This window comes from Mytilus edulis, chromosome 1, assembly GCF_963676685.1.
Source record: "Mytilus edulis chromosome 1, xbMytEdul2.2, whole genome shotgun sequence".
Taxonomy (NCBI): Eukaryota; Metazoa; Mollusca; class Bivalvia; order Mytilida; family Mytilidae; genus Mytilus; species Mytilus edulis.
In genome coordinates, this window is record NC_092344.1 from 112218224 (window position 1) to 112237450 (window position 19227).

General features: G+C 33.4%; 1 protein-coding gene across 7 annotated transcripts in view; it reads left to right on the forward strand.

Moving 5' to 3' along the window:
* LOC139499976 (uncharacterized) overlaps positions 1–19227 on the forward strand; it is a 58971-nt gene that overhangs the window by 29482 nt on the left and 10262 nt on the right. For all 7 annotated transcript variants that reach the window (XM_071288698.1, XM_071288650.1, XM_071288665.1 and 4 more), the window contains 7 exons: positions 6418–6624; positions 7490–7709; positions 8135–8242; positions 8818–8894; positions 9841–9991; positions 10781–11057; positions 11749–12005. In XM_071288698.1, the coding sequence (XP_071144799.1) occupies positions 6418–6624; positions 7490–7709; positions 8135–8242; positions 8818–8894; positions 9841–9991; positions 10781–11057; positions 11749–12005 (1297 nt within the window). The remainder of the gene's footprint in view (positions 1–6417; positions 6625–7489; positions 7710–8134; positions 8243–8817; positions 8895–9840; positions 9992–10780; positions 11058–11748; positions 12006–19227) is intronic.

Consider the following 19227-nt stretch of genomic DNA (forward strand, 5'->3'; position numbering starts at 1 on the left):
TTTGCAGCTCTTTTCTGACTATCAACCCTCAGATACGGAACACTCTAACTAGAGAGCAATATGAAACTGTACGCTATAATGAACCAAATAATGAACTGTGATTTAAAGTTTGATATAAAGCTATTTTTGTTTGTTTTTATATAGACATCTCTGCGTGGAATCTAGCTTCTGCAAACTTTGTTCCTTAGAGAGATTCCGTAGTAGTCTGGCATAATATTAAAAAAATAAATGAATAAATTTTATTACTATAAAGAATTCTTTGCTGATTGACATCAAACAACAATCGTTTATGTACTATAATGTCTGACATGTTTCCATAGATATCAAATATGTGATGTACCGAAATGGTAGAACAAAAAAATGTGACATTTATAACTAGAAATAGTCTGATGAACTGATCCATTTGAAATTTATTCAATTGTATGTGAGAGAGAATGTAATGTTATACAGTGTACTTAAAAACTTTAAAATGGTATGGGTCATCTTTTCCCTCATTTCCAAAACATTGTTGTAAATGGATTCACAGAAAGCATCTTATTTGTATTACTCTATTCATTGTTTTAAAAATTATCAATGAATCTTTATCCTCGATCTTAGGTAACTCCTTTTTTTCTTTGTCTATATCATTACAAACTGATGGTTGCTACAACTGGGAATAGATGACACTTTTAAAAGCAACAAACAATTTATTAATTGGTGTATATATGTGATTTCAACAGCAAACCAACAACACTATGAAAACCAGAAGATATTTGTACAGCCACAGCAGAAACATAAAATACAATATACTATGTGTCTCTGGCAACAGTAATTGATGAATATTGTGAATAAATTAAAATTTGCCATGAAGTCTGACAGATTTTCAAATTAACCTGTTTTGTAGGCAAAACTAAATTACCCTTGTCCTATTTGAATATTTTGATAATAATTTCAATTAAAAAAACAAAAAATAGATAAACTTCTAACTGAAAAGATATCAATCCTGTTTCATAATCAACCAGTAAGTGGAATAGAATCGTTTTATAGAGTGCAATTAGAAATTTATTTTCTTGTTAAAAATATGTAGCCAGCTTAAACCTTAAATAATTGTTATCTAGCTTTAACTGCTCTATGTTTATTGAAATTATGGTTATTAAGTAAAAAAAAAATATATATATGAAATTAAGTATGTATCTTATATTGCTGTTATAAGCTATTGTCTGTGATATTTTATGTTATATTTGAATTGTAGAATTTACGCAATAAATTATTTTATGAATTTATGTTTCATTTTATTATAATGAATTTTCTAAGGGATGTTCAATAATCTATTACAACCCTCTGTCCTACTGTGCTTATTTCAATGGGCATTAGGTTATTATTAAGTTGCTGCAAACAGTTCATTTAGTTCTTTTGTATGTTGAGTTCAGTAATCTCACTGAACTGGTGCACACTTTTGTTTAGGGGTCAGCTGAAGCCCGCCTCTGTGGGCATGATTTTCTCGCTGTTTTGAAGACTTCGTCTCCTTGGTCGGGTTGTTGTCTAATTGACACATTCCCCATATCCATTCACAATTTTGATATCACCATGATGAAGGTCAAATGATCAATATTTCTCAGTCAAGTTGCATTATAAATTCTGACCTATCATAGTTATATGTTCAGTCTAATGCCAGAGTTCAGTCTACATATTAGTAACCTTAGATATTAAAACTTGGTGTTAAACTGTTATTATGGAAGTGTGACAACAATTCCCAAAGTAGGTAACGTCCATTATCGCTGCACCAGTACACATTTTTGTTTAAGGGCCAGCTGAAGCACGCCTCCGGGTGCAGGATTTTCTTGTAAATGGATTGGTAGCCTTTGGCTGTTTTTGTTCATTGGTTGGGTTGTTGTCTCTTTGACACATTCCACATTTCCGTTCTCAATTTAAACTGTTATTATTAATTCTAACTTACTCTGGAGCACAGATGGATACTCAATAATCTTCAGTCATATGATTGGTGTAAGGATGTACATGTAGTAGAATATAGCAGTATTCCACAACAAGTAGCTCATTGACAGGTGCAGCTTTATATGGAAATTCTGATGAGTTACCAACAAACACATGGTCCGAGACCACAATTGTCGTCCATTGATTTTCGTTGTTCACGAATATAGTCCCTAGTGTTGACAGTGGGTTACTTGCCATTAATTTTTATACCCCTTCCAAATTTATTTCTCCATGTTTAATGCCTCAAATTGCAAGTAGGGGGGTGAAATTACACTGTAAAAAAATTTGGGTCCAGAATTTTAAAGGAAAGTAGTGATATTTGGTCCAGCTGAAAAAGGTTAAAAATTAGCACTTCGGAAGCTGCCAAAAGATTTCAAGACGCCCTAAACATAGAATTGTCCATATTTTAAGTTAGAACAGTTGAAGTTTTCTATAATTTTGATATAATTTGTCCCAAAAGTAGTACAACACACTAAAAATTTCTTTGAGAAAGCGCAGGTGGGATTTTTTTTATTTTTATTTATGTTCTAAAAGAAATGCACTACGAAATAATTGTGTTCTCGGACCACATAGCTAGTGAAATATGTTTCTAAGGGAATATACAAATGTTCGTAAAAAGGAATGTCTCAACGACCTATGTATAATGCTTATTGATGACGTCTTGGTGGAATATTATGGATTGATGTCCATTTTAGATTTAGTTCTATATTTTGCCTTATTTCGTAATTGAATTAAATGATCAAAACTGGTTTAAACTTTAGCTGAATCAAAGAATGAAATATATTTGAAGCTATAAACTTTTCAATTTAACTTTAATTTAGAAATTTTTAATAAATTTGATAAGTATGAAAGGTATCACTTTAGTAAATGACCTGTCAGAATTTTAATGAGTTTTGATGGACTTGTTTAGGCCATAACAAACATATACATCAATAATTTCTAAATGATAAATACCATTGAAAGGCATTGAATGTTTATTGACTGCTATGGTCACACTGTTACACAACATGGGGGATTCTAATCAGGTAGATCATTCTGATTGAAGATTTTCACCTGGGTATGATAATGAAATCATCTGGGTAACAGAGAAGTGTCGTGTTTACATCATCAAATATATATCAACATTCTTTACAAATCAAGATTTAAATGGAATTTAATTTATGTGATATTAAGACCTTCTATGTATTTAATATGTGTAATGATGGAATTCATAATTAAAACACTCCCATAAATTAGACTTTTGTATATGCATGCTATAAAATTTTATTCAAAGGGAATCAATTTGATTATCAAAACCACAAAATGTCGTATCTAACAAATGAGGTACTACGTTTGGTAATTTGTATGGAAGTCTGAAACATATAATGCATTCAAACTTAACAAAATCATTCTAAATTAAGGACTCTTTCTCCCTCATGTATAGCACTGATTTTTTTGTCCAGGAATGGCTATACTTTCGGTCTTATTTAATTTTATAAGCTTTTCAATGTTTGTATTAGGTTTTGAATGTTCAAATATTTAGGCCTTTAGCTTCACTGAAGAGACATTAACAGTCAAAATGTGAATCTGGTGCAGTAAATTGGTTAAAGTTTATGTTATTAAAAATATTAACTTTTAACCACAATCAAAGTGTAAACCCCAAAACATAATGGAAAAAATGAAACGTAAGCAGGTGAAAAATGATTCATTGAAAAAAATACTCTATTAATTTAGTTATTCGATATTGATTGGCAGCTTTTTGGAAAATATTTCTTGCATGTTTAGGTCAAGAACAAATTAACAATAAAAGCTTAAGGTAGGTCCTGTTATAGAGGTCCAGTAGGATGAAGGGCAGGAAATTTTAAATCCCATTGGAAAATGAGGGAATACTGGATGGGGACAGAATAGTCTTGAGACAGGGCACAGATATACTCTCTTCCTCAGGCATCAGACAGAACACCTCAATTTTTACCAGACTCGTATGCCATTTTATACAGCCTGTTCAGCCAAATAGATGCCCCACTTTAGTCTGCCATTTTATACAGCCTGTTCAGCCAAATAGATACCCCACTTTAGTCTGCCATTTTATACAGCCTGTTCAGTCAAATAGATGCCCCACTTTAGTCTGCCATTTTATACAGCCTGTTCAGCCAAATAGATGCCCCACTTTAGTCAGCCATTTTATACAGCCTGTTCAGCCAAAAAGATGCCCCACTTTAGTCAGCCATTTTATACAGCCTGTTCAGCCAAATAGATACCCCGCTTTAGTCTGCCATTTTATACAGCCTGTTCAGCCAAATATATGCCCCACTTTAGTCAGCCATTTTATACAGCCTGTTCAGCCAAATAGATGCCCCACTTTAGTCAGTCGTTTTATACAGCCTGTTCATTCAAATAGATGCCCCACTTCAGGCTGCCATTTTATACAGCCTGTTCAGCCAAATATATGCCCCACTTTAGTCAGCCATTTTATACAGCCTGTTCAGCCAAATAGATGCCCCACTTTAGTCAGTCGTTTTATACAGCCTGTTCATTCAAATAGATGCCCCACTTCATGCAGGCTGCCATTTTATACAGCCTGTTCAGCCAAATATATGCCCCACTATAGTCAGCCATTTTATACAGCCTGTTCAGCCAAATAGATGCCCCACTTAGTCAGTCGTTTTATACAGCCTGTTCATTCAAATATATGTCCCACTTTAGTCAGCCATTTTATACAGCCTGTTCAGCCAAATAGATGCCCCACTTTAGTCAGCCATTTTATACAGCCTGAGCCAAATAGATGCCCCACTTTAGTCAGCCATTTTATACAGCCTGTTCAGCCAAATAGATGTCCCACTTTAGTCAGTCGTTTTATACAGCCTGTTCATTCAAATAGATGCCCCACTTCAGGCTGCCATTTTATACAGCCTGTTCAGCCAAATAGATGTCCCACTTTAGCAAGTGTCTTATCTCTGGTCCTATGAAGACCACGGGATGCTGGATATAGTGCATCACAAGTATTACCATATTTAGGATTATATTATCTCATGACATGTAATGTCACTGTTTTGATGAACCTACAACTGTAATGATCTGATACTAATACCCTTTGTAGTATTTCTCATAAAAATAAAAAACTCTTCAACAAAATTCTTTACCATATAGTTTAGTCACAATATATCTTCAAATATTAGAACAATTCACCATACTCAACTCGTATATGAACCAGTGAACGCTACACTTTTGTAGAAAACTCCACAACACCTCTGAAATCTATTTATGCCCCACCTATACCACCTACTATAGTAGAGGGGCATTATGTTTTCTGGTCTGTGGGTCTGTTTGTCTGTTTGTCTGTTCGTTTGTTTGTTTGTTGGTCTGTCTGTCCGTCTGCATGTCCTGCTTCAGGTTAAAGTTTTTGGTCAAGGTAGTTTTTGATGAATTTGAAGTACAATCAACTTGAAACTAAGTACACATTTTCCCTATGATATGATCTTTCTTTTTTTTTATTTTTAATGCCAAATTAGAGTTTTTACCCCAATTTCACCTCTTGGTCACAAGGCTACATAAGCTAATGTCATCACTTGGCATCCACAGTTTTCCTGAAACTACTGCAACAATTTCAGACAAACTTGGGATGAATAATCCTTAAAGGCCAAAAATAAATTTTGGTTGTTTGATATTACTGTCACAAATTTAATGGTCAGCAATAGAAGATCTGCAAAAAAAGCCTATCAATAATATTTGTCGTCAATTTTTATGCCAAACATAGGATTGTAGGAGGTTGCTATCTTTTCTGATGTATGCCTCTGTTAATTATTCAGGACAGAAATGGAATTCATAAATTAATGCCATCAGACCATTATGGATATTATTACCTTTCCAATTTAAAATGCCCCATCTACATTTGTCCATCAGCCCGTTGTCTGTCCTGCATCAGGTAAAAGTTTTTGGTAAAGGTAGTTTACCTTGAAGTTGTAGTCACATCAACTTTAAACTTAGTGAAATAAAAATCTGTCCAGAACATAACTGAAATTTCAGTATTACAGACAACAAAACAGAGCTGCAACTATAACAATACAAGATCTGCTAACGCTACAGGAGCACCTGAGATTCTGACTTTTTTTAGATGGGGTTTGTGTTGCTCAGACTTTAGTTTTTCTAAATAGTGTTTTGTGTACATCTTTCAGTCGTGTTTAGTTTTTCTAAATAGTGTTTTGTGTACATCTTTCGGTCGTGTTTAGTTTTTCTAAATAGTGTTTTGTGTACATCTTTCAGTCGTGTTTAGTTTTTCTAAATAGTGTTTTGTGTACATCTTTCGGTCATGTTTAGTTTTTGCCATAGCTTTTCCAGTTTGTTTTTGACTTAAGAGAGTTTGGGTATCTTTCACCTCTTATTTAGTTACAATTCTGCCAAATAGGAAAGCAATATTTTGAAAATATTTCTTTTAGCTTATATTGCATTGTTACTTTTGCTTTCTTTCAGTGCTGGTTTTATGATATTTTATGACTTTGTACTGAACTTGGACCCAAGGACCACAGCATGTCGTTTGATAGTGGGCCTGCATGGTACAGGTCAGTCCATAGGAGAACCTACAGTCCTGCCAACTGTTTACACAGAACCTTCCACTAGAGCAGTGGGCACTTCAGGTGGTGCCAATGCTGTAATAGGAGCTAGGCAACCTGTTCCCAAGTAAGTATCACATGGTATGGTGTAATCTAGTAATTAATGTGTTTTCAGAATATTTTCAGTAAATCAGCCAGCCTGTACAAAAGTAAGTATCCAACACCCTTGACATATGAAATAAAATTGAGAATGGAAATGGGAAATGTGTCAAGGAGACAACAACCCAACCAAAGAGTAAAAAAACCAGCTGAGGCCACCAAAGCGAGAAAATCCTGCTCCCTGAGGCGGACTCCAGCTGGCCCCCAAACAAAAATAGGATCTTGTTCAGTGAAAATGGCTGTCATACTAAACCTCAAAACATATCACATACTGTCATGCTGTAACAGTGGGTGGCAATTTGTTTCTAAGTAATGTTGTTGAGAAGCAAAAAAAATGTGCATCAGGCTACACATACTGCTTCTGGTCAGTAATGCCAAGGAATGAATCTTGTGAAATGGATAGGTTAATATTTCAAATTGTCAACATTGTCATAAATGTGTACAAAAGAGGTCATTTTGACCTAGATTTTACACATGATAACACCAATCAATTCTATAAATTCCAAATTTGAGAAAATGAAAAAGCCGTTGAATAATGATATTTATTAAGTATATGTATAAAGAGATATAAAGATATAGATGTATGCAAACCTTGCAATTAATGACCTTTGACTGATGATGTTCATTATTTGCATTGAGGTTAGGAGCAATATAGATTACTGCACATTTGAATGGTATTCAAACATGACAATTATATCTAGATGTTATAATAACTAGATGTAGACTACAGAGTTATAATTGTTCACCATGTCCTTGTTTACATTGTCAATGTTATATATTTCAGATGCAGGAGGTATTGCAATGGTTTTTATGATAGATGTTGTATTTTTCAGGTGTCCAGCTGACTCAGATTTAGGTGTTGTAGTAGAGTTACAGCTGTCAGGAGGCCCTGCTTCAGAGTATGACAAACACAGTTTGATAACACGTGCCTGGGTAAAAGTGCCATTGTTTGATAATGATGCAAAATTAATAGCAGGAAAATTCAGGATTCCATTTAGAAATGTACCAATCAAACCATTCCTTCATGCTTCAGAACTACAGAAATTAGAAAAGGTTTGTCAGTTATCTCCCCTTAGCAGTAGTGACAGAAACTTTTCAGATAAAACTTAATCAGTTACAGACTTCATATTGAATACAGAAGAAAAAATATGAAATTAGGAAGAAGAAGCTTCCCAAAACTTCACCAGAGTTTTACCCCAGAGCTATCCATTGTATGCTGGAATGGATGGAGAATTCTTAATTTAATTTTCACCAACGATTGAAATAAGCATTAAAGGCAAAAGAAAAAAACAAAAGTTCTGTAATATGCAAAAAATGTGAATTACACACATTGTACTGACTTGTATTATCATATTCACTCTTTTTTCTTAACTGACTTGTGTTATTAATGTAGAATGTATTGTCTCTTCTAAGGTTGTGATGATGAATTAAATTTTATATACTATCAGTTTGACTAGCAAAGGTATTGTCTATTTTAGTTTGATGATGCTGAGTTATATTATCGTATCGTCAACATGAGAGATTCTGAAGTTCAGTCATTATTGAATATATCTGCCTCTAATCATCAACAATATAACCAACCTACTGTAAGTACAACTATCAAACTTCTGAGTAGTCAAATAGTTACTTTCAATTAATATATTTATGACCTGACATGCTTAACATATTTTATTTTATGAAATATTGCATGTCATATTTGCTTACAAAATATTTCAGTCAAGGCATTTTATAAATGTATTTTTATTATATGCTATTTAAAGAGGGACTTAATTTGTTTTAATTTTATTGTGTTTAAAAGATTCAAATGAAATTAATTCTATTGTGTTTAAAAGATTCAAATGATTTCATAAGAACAAATTAATTGTTATTGATGTTTTTGTTCTGTTAGAATGTTTTTTTTTTATTAGTCACAGATAGTATTTAGTATTGCACATTTCTTTCTTTTCTAAAGCAAATTATTTTGGAAAAAAATATTCTTCCAGTTGTCAGCTAACAGAAAATTAGACTAGCGTGGTTTAGAATATGTCATTTGTATGTTGCTTTATATTAAACTGAAATAAAGTTGCAGAAAATTGATCTTTCTTCACTTATCTATGAATTTGTAGCCTTCTGCTGTTACATTTTTTGTTTCTACCAAGGTAAAAACTTTGTTTTATTTCAGATTCCATCGTTGTATAAATCACCAACACCGGTACAAAACCCTCCTCCCCCTCCTAGTATTGGATCTAGAATGTCCAGGTAATGTCAGGGTCAGCTATACATAGATTTCAACTTTCATTTTCTACTTTCTCTTTGTAGTATCAGGACCCTGCTCCTATCTGCATGTTTTGCTTTGGGAATACTTGAAAATCAATTTCTCTCTGGTGTTGGATATAAACTAACATTTTCAGTATAAAAGTTTCAAAATTATAGGGAAAAGAAATGAAGAACTGAAAAGGAGGAGGGTTTTAGGTGCTACAAAATGTAACAATTTGTTTTAAGAATGCCTGAAGATTTTGTTTGTGATTTGAAATAGTATAATGTATATACACTGGTAGAAATAAAGTTTTGGTGCTTATTTCAAAGCACATTTTAGTAGTCATTATACTCACTTTAATTGCTATTTTTAAGCTAATGGAAATGGTTTACTGGTATATATAACATTTAAACTTGGCGTCATTTGAGTCATTGACGCTCATAATACTTTCTTACTATCTTTCCAGCATTCAGTTGTTCATTTGACATATGGATAAAAGGAAATCTGACTTAGTTACTGAAATCTGCACTTATTTTACAAAACAGCTTAAATCTAAGTTTTCTGTTTAAATTTATTTATGCAATTGAAGGACTTCACAATATGATATGTATTTGAATAACTATACTTGTCAAAAAACATTGGTTATAAGAAAAGGTTCAACTATAAATGTACAATCATGAACAAAGAAAGATAACTCAAACCAAATTTGCCTAGCAAACTACAATTCAATTTTTTATTTGAAAAATCACAAAATTGCAAATCCAAAGCAATCTTTACTCTTTATTGCTCACAAGGACTTTGATTATTACACGTTACCTTTATTTACATAGTTAAAGCAATGCATCTTTAATTGAATTTACAATACTATTTACAACTTTTTCATTGATACATTGTTGTTAAAGGCTACTTTTATGTGGATATTATTGTTGTATCATTGTAATTTTATAGCCGAGAACTGCGCTTACCTTCTATAACCCCAACGGGGGCACCTTTGCTCCCCAGGGATACAACAATAGGATTCCAGGTTGACAGAGTGAAGAAGGCAGAGTACGGGGAGGGGAAAGTTAGAGTTACAGCATATTACGCTTCCACTGGAAAGGTATCACATAAAATTACAATAAAATTCAAAAGAAGTTTTACAGGAAAAATTGTTCAACAGTTTCTTATATATTCTGTATATTTTCCTTTTTTGCATCTGAGGTCATATTCAAATTTGGTTTTGATATAAAATTGATGCACTTACCTTAACACTTAATGAGTAATTTAGTTGAGACAACCCTCCATCCAAGTCACAATTTGTAAAAGTAAACCATTTTAGGTCAAAGTACAGTCTTTAACACGGAGCCTTGGCTCACACCTAACAGCAAGCTATAAAGGGGCCCAAAAATGACTAATGTTAAACCCTTCAAACAGGAAAAACAACAGTCTAATCTATATAAGAGAAACACTTATGAACCACATCAACAAACGATAACCATTGAACATCAGGTTCCTGACAGAGGACAAGTGCAAACAAATTCCACAGGTTTAGAATTAATAGGTACCTTACCTTCACCCTTACCTGAAACAATAGTGTAACAAAACAACATAAAAAGACACACTAAGGCAAACTAAGGAAATAATTGACAGTATATCAAAATATTTTAAAGTTTTTTATGACTTGTGGTGTTTGTTGTAAAAGCAGAAATTTTCATGGAGGATTAAATTTAGTTTATTTCATGGAAAGAATATATCCACAAAATAAAAAAAACCCCTGAAAATTTAATCAAAATGTAATATTATTTCCAAATACTGGAAACCAAAAAAATGCAAAAAAACATGAAATCTTAATCCCATGAAAATTAATGTTTCTACAGTATTTTAAATATTTGTATTATTTATTTTCCAGGTTGTACAATCATCCACTAGTCCTGTTACATGTAGTACTACAGCTGTTAAATCTAACTTTAAATATGGCTTCCATGTCTTTGGACAACAGGAAGCTACCTTTAATAATGTAGATATGCAGGGGGATATGATTTTAATTGCACGTTTTTATTTACGTAAACGACAAGATATTGTTACAGATGATATTATTTTACATGATCAACAACATGATGCCACACTTTATGATGAGGAAACACTTGTTGCTTGGACTGCTGTTCCTTTAGTTATGTCTACAGAAGGTAAACATATAATTATTAGAACTCTATTTCATCAAGTGTTCAACCAATCATGTAATATTGAAGATTTTTTTTCCATTTGATGACCAACAAGATGCTACATGTATAAGTTTTCGATAGTCATTATGGTCATCCACTTTTCTCATTAAGGCTTGCACAAACAGTGGATCTAATTATCATCCAAATACCCTCTATAGATTTTAAGATGACGTTTTAAGTGTTCATGGAAACCATTGCAAAAGTTGTGTATGATTTTCCTTTGATTGAACTTTTGTTGTCCTCTCAAATGTTAATAGTGCTTAATAGTTTGTAACTTACAGGTATGTCACCAAAAATGTCATTATTATGATAACTTGAAGCCTGAGGTTAAAAAAATCCTCCAATAAGATCAAATTCAATTTTAGCAACACCCTTTTGAAACAAAATATGAGACTCACATCAACATCTAACATCAAAATATCTTTTTGGGGAAGTTGATTGCTATTTCTTTATCTACATGTAGTTACACAGGGGAAAAGTCTGGAAAATTTGAAAGGCCTTACACAAATATATATAGGTTTATTCAGTAAATGTAGTGTTTATTTGTCTCATTTTAGTTCAAAGTGATGACAGGTGCTAGATAAGTTAGATTTGTCTCTTGAAAACTGGAACTCATAGTTTATATAATTAATATTATATACTTTATATATTTTAGATTTGTCTTTGAGGACCAGAAGGAATTTTAATCCCAATACAATGAACATAAACACAGGAACTCACACCCTTAAATTATTCTACCCACCAGTACCTGACAGTACTCAGATACCGTTTGACAATAGACCTTACAAAAGTGATTGGACTCGGTATGGCAAAGCATCTCTCAGACTCCACATTTTCCAAGGTCAGCCCCGCCCAGGTTCATTGACCCCAAGTGAGGAGTCAGCAGAAGATGGAGAAGAAGTTTTACCTGAGGTAAGAAAGTGTTTTACCTGATGTAAGGAGGTTACTCTTTATATCTATTTATACAGCCTCATAATGAAGCCATGTCAGTGCACATTAAGGGTCAAGGTTCAATCAAATAAATTTGTATGGCCCTGCAACAAAGTTGTTGGTGCCATATAGTTTTTGCCTGTCCGTAATTCCATAATTCCGAAATTCAGTCATTCCGTCATTCCGTCATTCTGCAACAAACCATTATACAGAGTATTTTTCTAAACGCCTTCAGATATTGGGCTGATTTTTAGTATGTTAGTTAACCAAGATGAGTTACAGATTAAGTTTAAGTTTTGTTCCGATCGGCTAATTTTTGCCGAAATTACGGGCTATGGACTTTAATAAATTGTTGAAAATCACAGTTATACAGACTTTTTTTCTAAAAGCTTTCAGATATTGGGCTGATATTTGGTATGTGTGTTACTCATGATAAGTTACAGATCAAGTTTAAGTTTTGTTCAGCTACGTTAATTTTGCCGAAATTAAGGGTTTACAACTTTGAAAATTGTTGAAAATCACAGTTATACAGACTCTTCCTATATGCCTCCACATTTTTTGTCAGACTACCATCATGTTTGTGTCCACATGTGTTATTGAAATTGCAGATTTTTCAACTTTTGAGACGGGGCCAATCATGTCGCTTTGTAGTTTTTTAAGAAATTCATTTTTCAAAAATAATTTATCAGGTCATTTTACAAATAATCCAGTGGCAAATATTTCATCCTTTCACCAAGCAAGAATCTATATTAACAACTTAACCAATAGAGACCTTCCTCAAGGTAGGCTAACTAGGATGAAGGTTTGAAATTCAACTGTTGATAAGAAACGAGGGTATGTGGAATGGCGGCTTGTGGCTGAGTTTCTTGAATGTGCAAAGAGTAGGTCACCCACCCTACAAGAGGCATCATTTGTAAGGTCTCCATTTAGACCAGACATGGCAATGTATTTATATATTCTGCACAGCTAAATGGAAGCCCTGCTTTATCATTAGTTCTTCTGATGGGTGGAAAATATCCAGGGGTGACCAATGTCACTATATATTTCTTTACTAAAGTTATTTCTTGAGGTGTTCAACCTTTTGGATGTTTTCATATTTATACAGTTTTCATTTATAATAGTCACATTACATATTGTAATTTCCCTATACCATCACTTTTACACCATTGTAGACAGAAGCCTGAGAAGGAACTAATTTCATCATCAAATGCCAGACACCATATTTTATTTACCATACTGTTAGGACTGTTAGCATCAACCTGAAAATTTTATTAAGTATTCTGCATCGATGATCGCTTTGACACATTCCCCATTTCCTTTCTCAATTTTATTTGAGCAACCATTATGTCAATTAGAGAAGCATTTATTGTTTAAAATTTAAGTTATTTTGACTAGTTTTTATAGTTATTGGGCCGACAATGTAAATTAATAGGACTGTATTAGGACTATATTATAAATTTAAAACAAAGTATAAAAACAATGTTTCTAACCCTGATACAAGTTAATTTGTAGTTACAACCTTTCTGGCAGATCAAAGTTCAAAACTTCATCATTAAAAACAGTTGGTTAAATTTTCAATAGCTAAAACAGTTAAAACTTATAATTTATTTACAAAAAGGTGAAATTGCCTGTTATATAGGTTTTATTGATTATCTCCCTTGAATTGGGACAGATTTTAGTTATGGTTTGGTTTTTACTTATAACAAATTATTGATTTAAGTTTTACATGCAATATGTTAAGTATAGTAAAAACTAGTGATCCTGGTCACAAATAATGATTGTTATTGTTGCAATACTAAAAGAATGCAAATATAAAAAATAGATTAAACTTGCAGTAAGAAGACTCAAGTTTTAATATTTATAATAAAATTTCTCCTAATGATCCATAATAATAATAATAATAATAAAATTATTTTGACTTGTCAGAGGTATAAATCCTTTGAACTCATATCTTGTTAGGGCTATATAATGGTATTAATGTGAGGGGGTAACTGAATACATAAAATAGGTAGGTGTTGTTATATATATAAATATATATATCTATGATATGATTTTTTTCATATGTAAATATTTTCCTCAGACATAACCAGTGTTCCCCCCAGGGCCTTTTAGCATCATGGTAATGTGATGCTATCTGCAGTGGTGTTCTTATCAATTATGTTATAGATGTGATGCTATAATTTTTAGAAACAAGATGGTATTTCAATTTTCCCTGTTTACCAGGATGCTAAAGAAAATATCTGGGTAGAACACTGCATACCACTGTGGTACATTGCACTTTTGATAAAGTAAAACAAAAAATCCACCCTCCCTGTATGGAAGTGCATTACCACCATTATTCATGCTTAATCCAATTTTAGTTTCCCAATTCAATTTATGTGATTTCTTCTGTTTCTCGTATGATTGAGATCCTTTGATTTTGGGACAATTGTATATTTATGTCTAAGAAAAACTTAAATCATGTATGATTGTTAAGAATTAGTTATGATTTTTTTAGTTTACCAGTAAACGCTTTAAATATTTTGATTTTTTGTCCCCCTTGCAATGCATTGTAGGGGACATAGAAATACCATGTGTCCAACCATACAGTCTTGTTAGTGCTCTCACTTGCACAATTCTTGCCAGATTTTTATAAATCTTATATCATAGATTTATAGCAGCAATGTCTCATATGAGTTTGAAAAATCAGTGCAAATTAACTTTTTTTAGCTCACCTGGCCCGAAGGGCCAAGTGAGCTTTTCTCATCACTTGGCGTCCGTCGTCCGTCGTCCGTCGTCGTCGTCGTCGTCCGTCGTCGTTAACTTTTACAAAAATCTTCTCCTCTGAAACTACTGGGCCAAATCAAACCAAACTTGGCCACAATCATCATTGGGGTATCTAGTTTAAAAAATGTGTGGCGTGACCCGGTCAACCAACCAAGATGGCTGCCACGGCTAAAAATAGAACATAGGGGTAAAATGCAGTTTTTGGCTTATAACTCAAAAACCAAAGCATTTAGAGCAAATCTGACATGGGGTAATAATGTTTATCAGGTCAAGATCTATCTGCCCTGAAATTTTCAGATGAATCGGTCAATCGGTTGTTGGGTTGCTGCCCCTGAATTGGTAATTTTGAGGAAATTTTGCTGTTTTTGGTTATTATCTTGAATATTATTATAGATGGAGATAAACTGTAAACAGCAATAATGTTCAGCAAAGTAAGATCTACAAATAAGTCAACATGACCAAAATGGTCATTTGACCCGTTTAGGAGTTATTGCCCTTTATAGTCAATTTTTAACCATTTTTCGTTAATTAAAGTAATCTTTTACAAAAATCTTCTCCTCTGAAACTACTGGGCCAAATTAATCCAAACTTGGCCACAATCATCTTTGGGGTATCTAGTTTAAAAAATGTGTGGCGTGACCTGGTCAACCAACCAAAATGGCCGCCACGGCTAAAAATAGAACAAAGGGGTAAAATGCAGTTTTTGGCTTATAACTCAAAAATCAAAGCATTTTGAGGAAATCTGACGGGATAAAAATGTTTATCAGGTCAAGATCTATCTGCCCTGAAATTTTCAGATCAATCAGTCAATCGGTTGTTGGGTTGCTGCCCCTGAATTGGTAATTTTGAGGAAATTTTGCTGTTTTTGGTTATTATCTTGAACATTATTATAGATAGAGATAAACTGTAAACAGCAATAATGTTCAGCAAAGTAAGATCTACAAATAAGTTGACCCGTTTAGGAGTTATTGCCCTTTATAGTCAATTTTAACCATTTTTCATAAATTAAATTAATCTTTTACAAAAATCTTCTCCTCTGAAACTACTGGGCCAAATTAATCCAAACTTGGCCACAATCATCTTTGGGGTATCTAGTTTAAAAAATGTGTGGCGTGACCTGGTCAACCAACCAAGATGGCCGCCACCGCTAAAAATAGAACATAGGAGTAAAATGCAGTTTTTGGCTTATAACTCAAAAACCAAAGCATTTTGAGGAAATCTGACATGGGATAAAAATGTTTATCAGGTCAAGATCTATCTGCCCTGAAATTTTCAGATGAATCGGTCAATCGGTTGTTGGGTTGCTGCCCCTGAATTGGTAATTTTGAGGAAATTTTGCTGTTTTTGGTTATTATCTTGAATATTATTATAGATAGAGATAAATTGTAAACAGCAATAATGTTCAGCAAAGTAAGATCTACAAATAAGTCAACATGACCAAAATGGTCAGTTGACCCCTTTAGGAGTTATTGCCCTTTATAGTCAATCTTTAACCATTTTTCATAAATCTAAGTAATCTTTTACAAAATCTCCACTGAAACTACTAGGCCACAATCATCTTTGGGGTATCTAGTTTGAAAAATGTGTCCGATGACCTGGCCATTCAACCAAGATGGCCGCCACGGCTAAAAATAGAACATAGGGGTAAAATGCAGTTTTTGGCTTATAACTATGAATTCAAAGCATCTAGAGCAAATCTGACAAGAAGTAAGATTGTTAATCAAGTCAATATCTATCTGCCCTGAATTTTTCAGATGAATTGGACAACTGGTTGTTGGGTTGCTGCCCTCCAATTGGTAATTTTTAAAGAAATTTTGCCGTTTTTGGTTATCTTGAATACTATTATAGATAGCGATAAACTGTAAACAGCAATAATGTTCAGCAAAGTAAGATCTACAAATAAGTCAACATGACCTAAATGGTCAATTGACCCCTTAAGGAGTTATTGCCCTTTATAGTCAATTTTTAACAATTTTCATTAATTTGGTAAATATATGTAAATTTTTACCAAATATAGTTCTCTGTTACTAATGGGCAAAGTTCATTATAGATATAATTGTAAGAAGCAAAATCGTTCAGTAAAGTAAGAACTTCAAACACATCACCATCACCAAAATATAATTTTGTCATGAATCCATTTGTGTCCTTTGTTTAATATGCACATAGACCAAGGTGAGCGACACAGGCTCTTTAGAGCCTCTAGTTAGCTCACCTGGCCTAAAAGGCCAAGTGAGCTTTTCTCATCACTTGGCGTCCGGCGTCCGTCGTCGTCCGTCGTCGTCGTTAACTTTTACAAAAATCTTCTCCTCTGAAACTACTAGGCCAAATTAAACCAAACTTGGCCACAATCATCATTGGGGTATCTAGTTTAAAAAATGTGTCCGGTGACCCGGCCATCAAACCAAGATGGCCGCCATGGCTAAAAATAGAACATGGGGTAAAATGCAGATTTTGGCTTAAACTCAAAACCCAAAGCATTTAGAGCAAATCTGACATGGGGTTACGGTAAAATTGTTTATCAGTTCAAGATCTATCTGCCCTGAAATTTTCAGATGAATCGGACAACCCGTTGTTGGGTTGCTGGCCCTGAATTAGTAATTTTAAGGAAATTTTGCTCTTTTTGGTTATTATCTTGAATATTATTATAGATAGAGATAAACTTTAAACAGCAATAATGTTCAGCAAAGTAAGATTTACAAATAAGTCAACATGACTGAAATGGTCAGTTGACCCCTTTAGGAGTTATTGCCCTTTATAGTCAATTTTTAACCATTTTTCGTAAATCTTAGTAATCTTTTACAAAAATCTTCTCCTCTGAAACTACTGGGCCAAATTAATCCAAACTTGGCCACAATCATCTTTTGGGTTAGTAGTTTTAAAAATGTGTCCGGTGACCGGGCCATCAAACCAAGATGGCCGCCATGGCTAAAAATAGAACATGGGGTAAAATGCAGATTTTGGCTTAAACTCAAAACCCAAAGCATTTAGAGCAAATCTGACATGGGGTAAAATTGTTTATCAGTTCAAGATCTATCTGCCCTGAAATTTTCAGATGAATCGGACAACCCGTTGTTGGGTTGCTGGCCCTGAATTAGTAATTTTAAGGAAATTTTGCTCTTTTTGGTTATTATCTTGAATATTATTATAGATAGAGATAAACTTTAAACAGCAATAATGTTCAGCAAAGTAAGATTTACAAATAAGTCAACATGACTGAAATGGTCAGTTGACCCCTTTAGGAGTTATTGCCCTTTATAGTCAATTTTTAACCATTTTTCGTAAATCTTAGTAATCTTTTACAAAAATCTTCTCCTCTGAAACTACTGGGCCAAATTAATCCAAACTTGGCCACAATCATCTTTTGGGTTAGTAGTTTTAAAAATGTGTCCGGTGACCGGGCCATCAAACCAAGATGGCCGCCATGACTTAAAATAGAACATGGGGTAAAATGCAGATTTTGGCTTAAACTCAAAACCCAAAGCATTTAGAGCAAATCTGACATGGGGTAAAATTGTTTATCAGTTCAAGATCTATCTGCCCTGAAATTTTCAGATGAATCGGACAACCCGTTGTTGGGTTGCTGGCCCTGAATTAGTAATTTTAAGGAAATTTTGCTCTTTTTGGTTATTATCTTGAATATTATTATAGATAGAGATAAACTTTAAACAGCAATAATGTTCAGCAAAGTAAGATTTACAAATAAGTCAACATGACTGAAATGGTCAGTTGACCCCTTTAGGAGTTATTGCCCTTTATAGTCAATTTTTAACCATTTTTCGTAAATCTTAGTAATCTTTTACAAAAATCTTCTCCTCTGAAACTACTGGGCCAAATTAATCCAAACTTGGCCACAATCATCTTTTGGGTTAGTAGTTTGAAAAATGTGTCCGATGACGCGGCCATCCAACCAAGATGGCCACCATGGCTAAAAATAGAACATGGGGTAAAATGTAGTTTTTGGCTTATAACTCAAAAACCAAAGCATTTAGAGCAAATCTGACATGGGGGTAAAATTGTTTATCAGGTCAACATTTATCTGCTCTGAAATTTTTAGATGAATCGGACAACCCGTTGTTGGGTTGCTGACCCTGAATTGTTAGTTTTAAGGAAATTTTGCTGTTTTTGGTCATTATCTTGAATATTATTATTGATAGAGATAAACTGTAAACAACAATAATGTTCAGCAAAGTAAGATTTACAAATAAGTCAACATGACCGAAATGGTCAATTGACCCCTTAGGAGTTATTGTTCTTTATAGTCAATTTTTAACAATTTTCATAAACTTTTTCCACTGAAACTAATGGGCCAAGTTCATTATAGATAGAGATAATTTTAAGCAGCAAGAATGTTCAGTAAAGTAAGATGTACAAACACATCACCATCACCAAAACACAATTTTGTCATGAATCCATCTGTGTCCATTGTTTAATATTCACA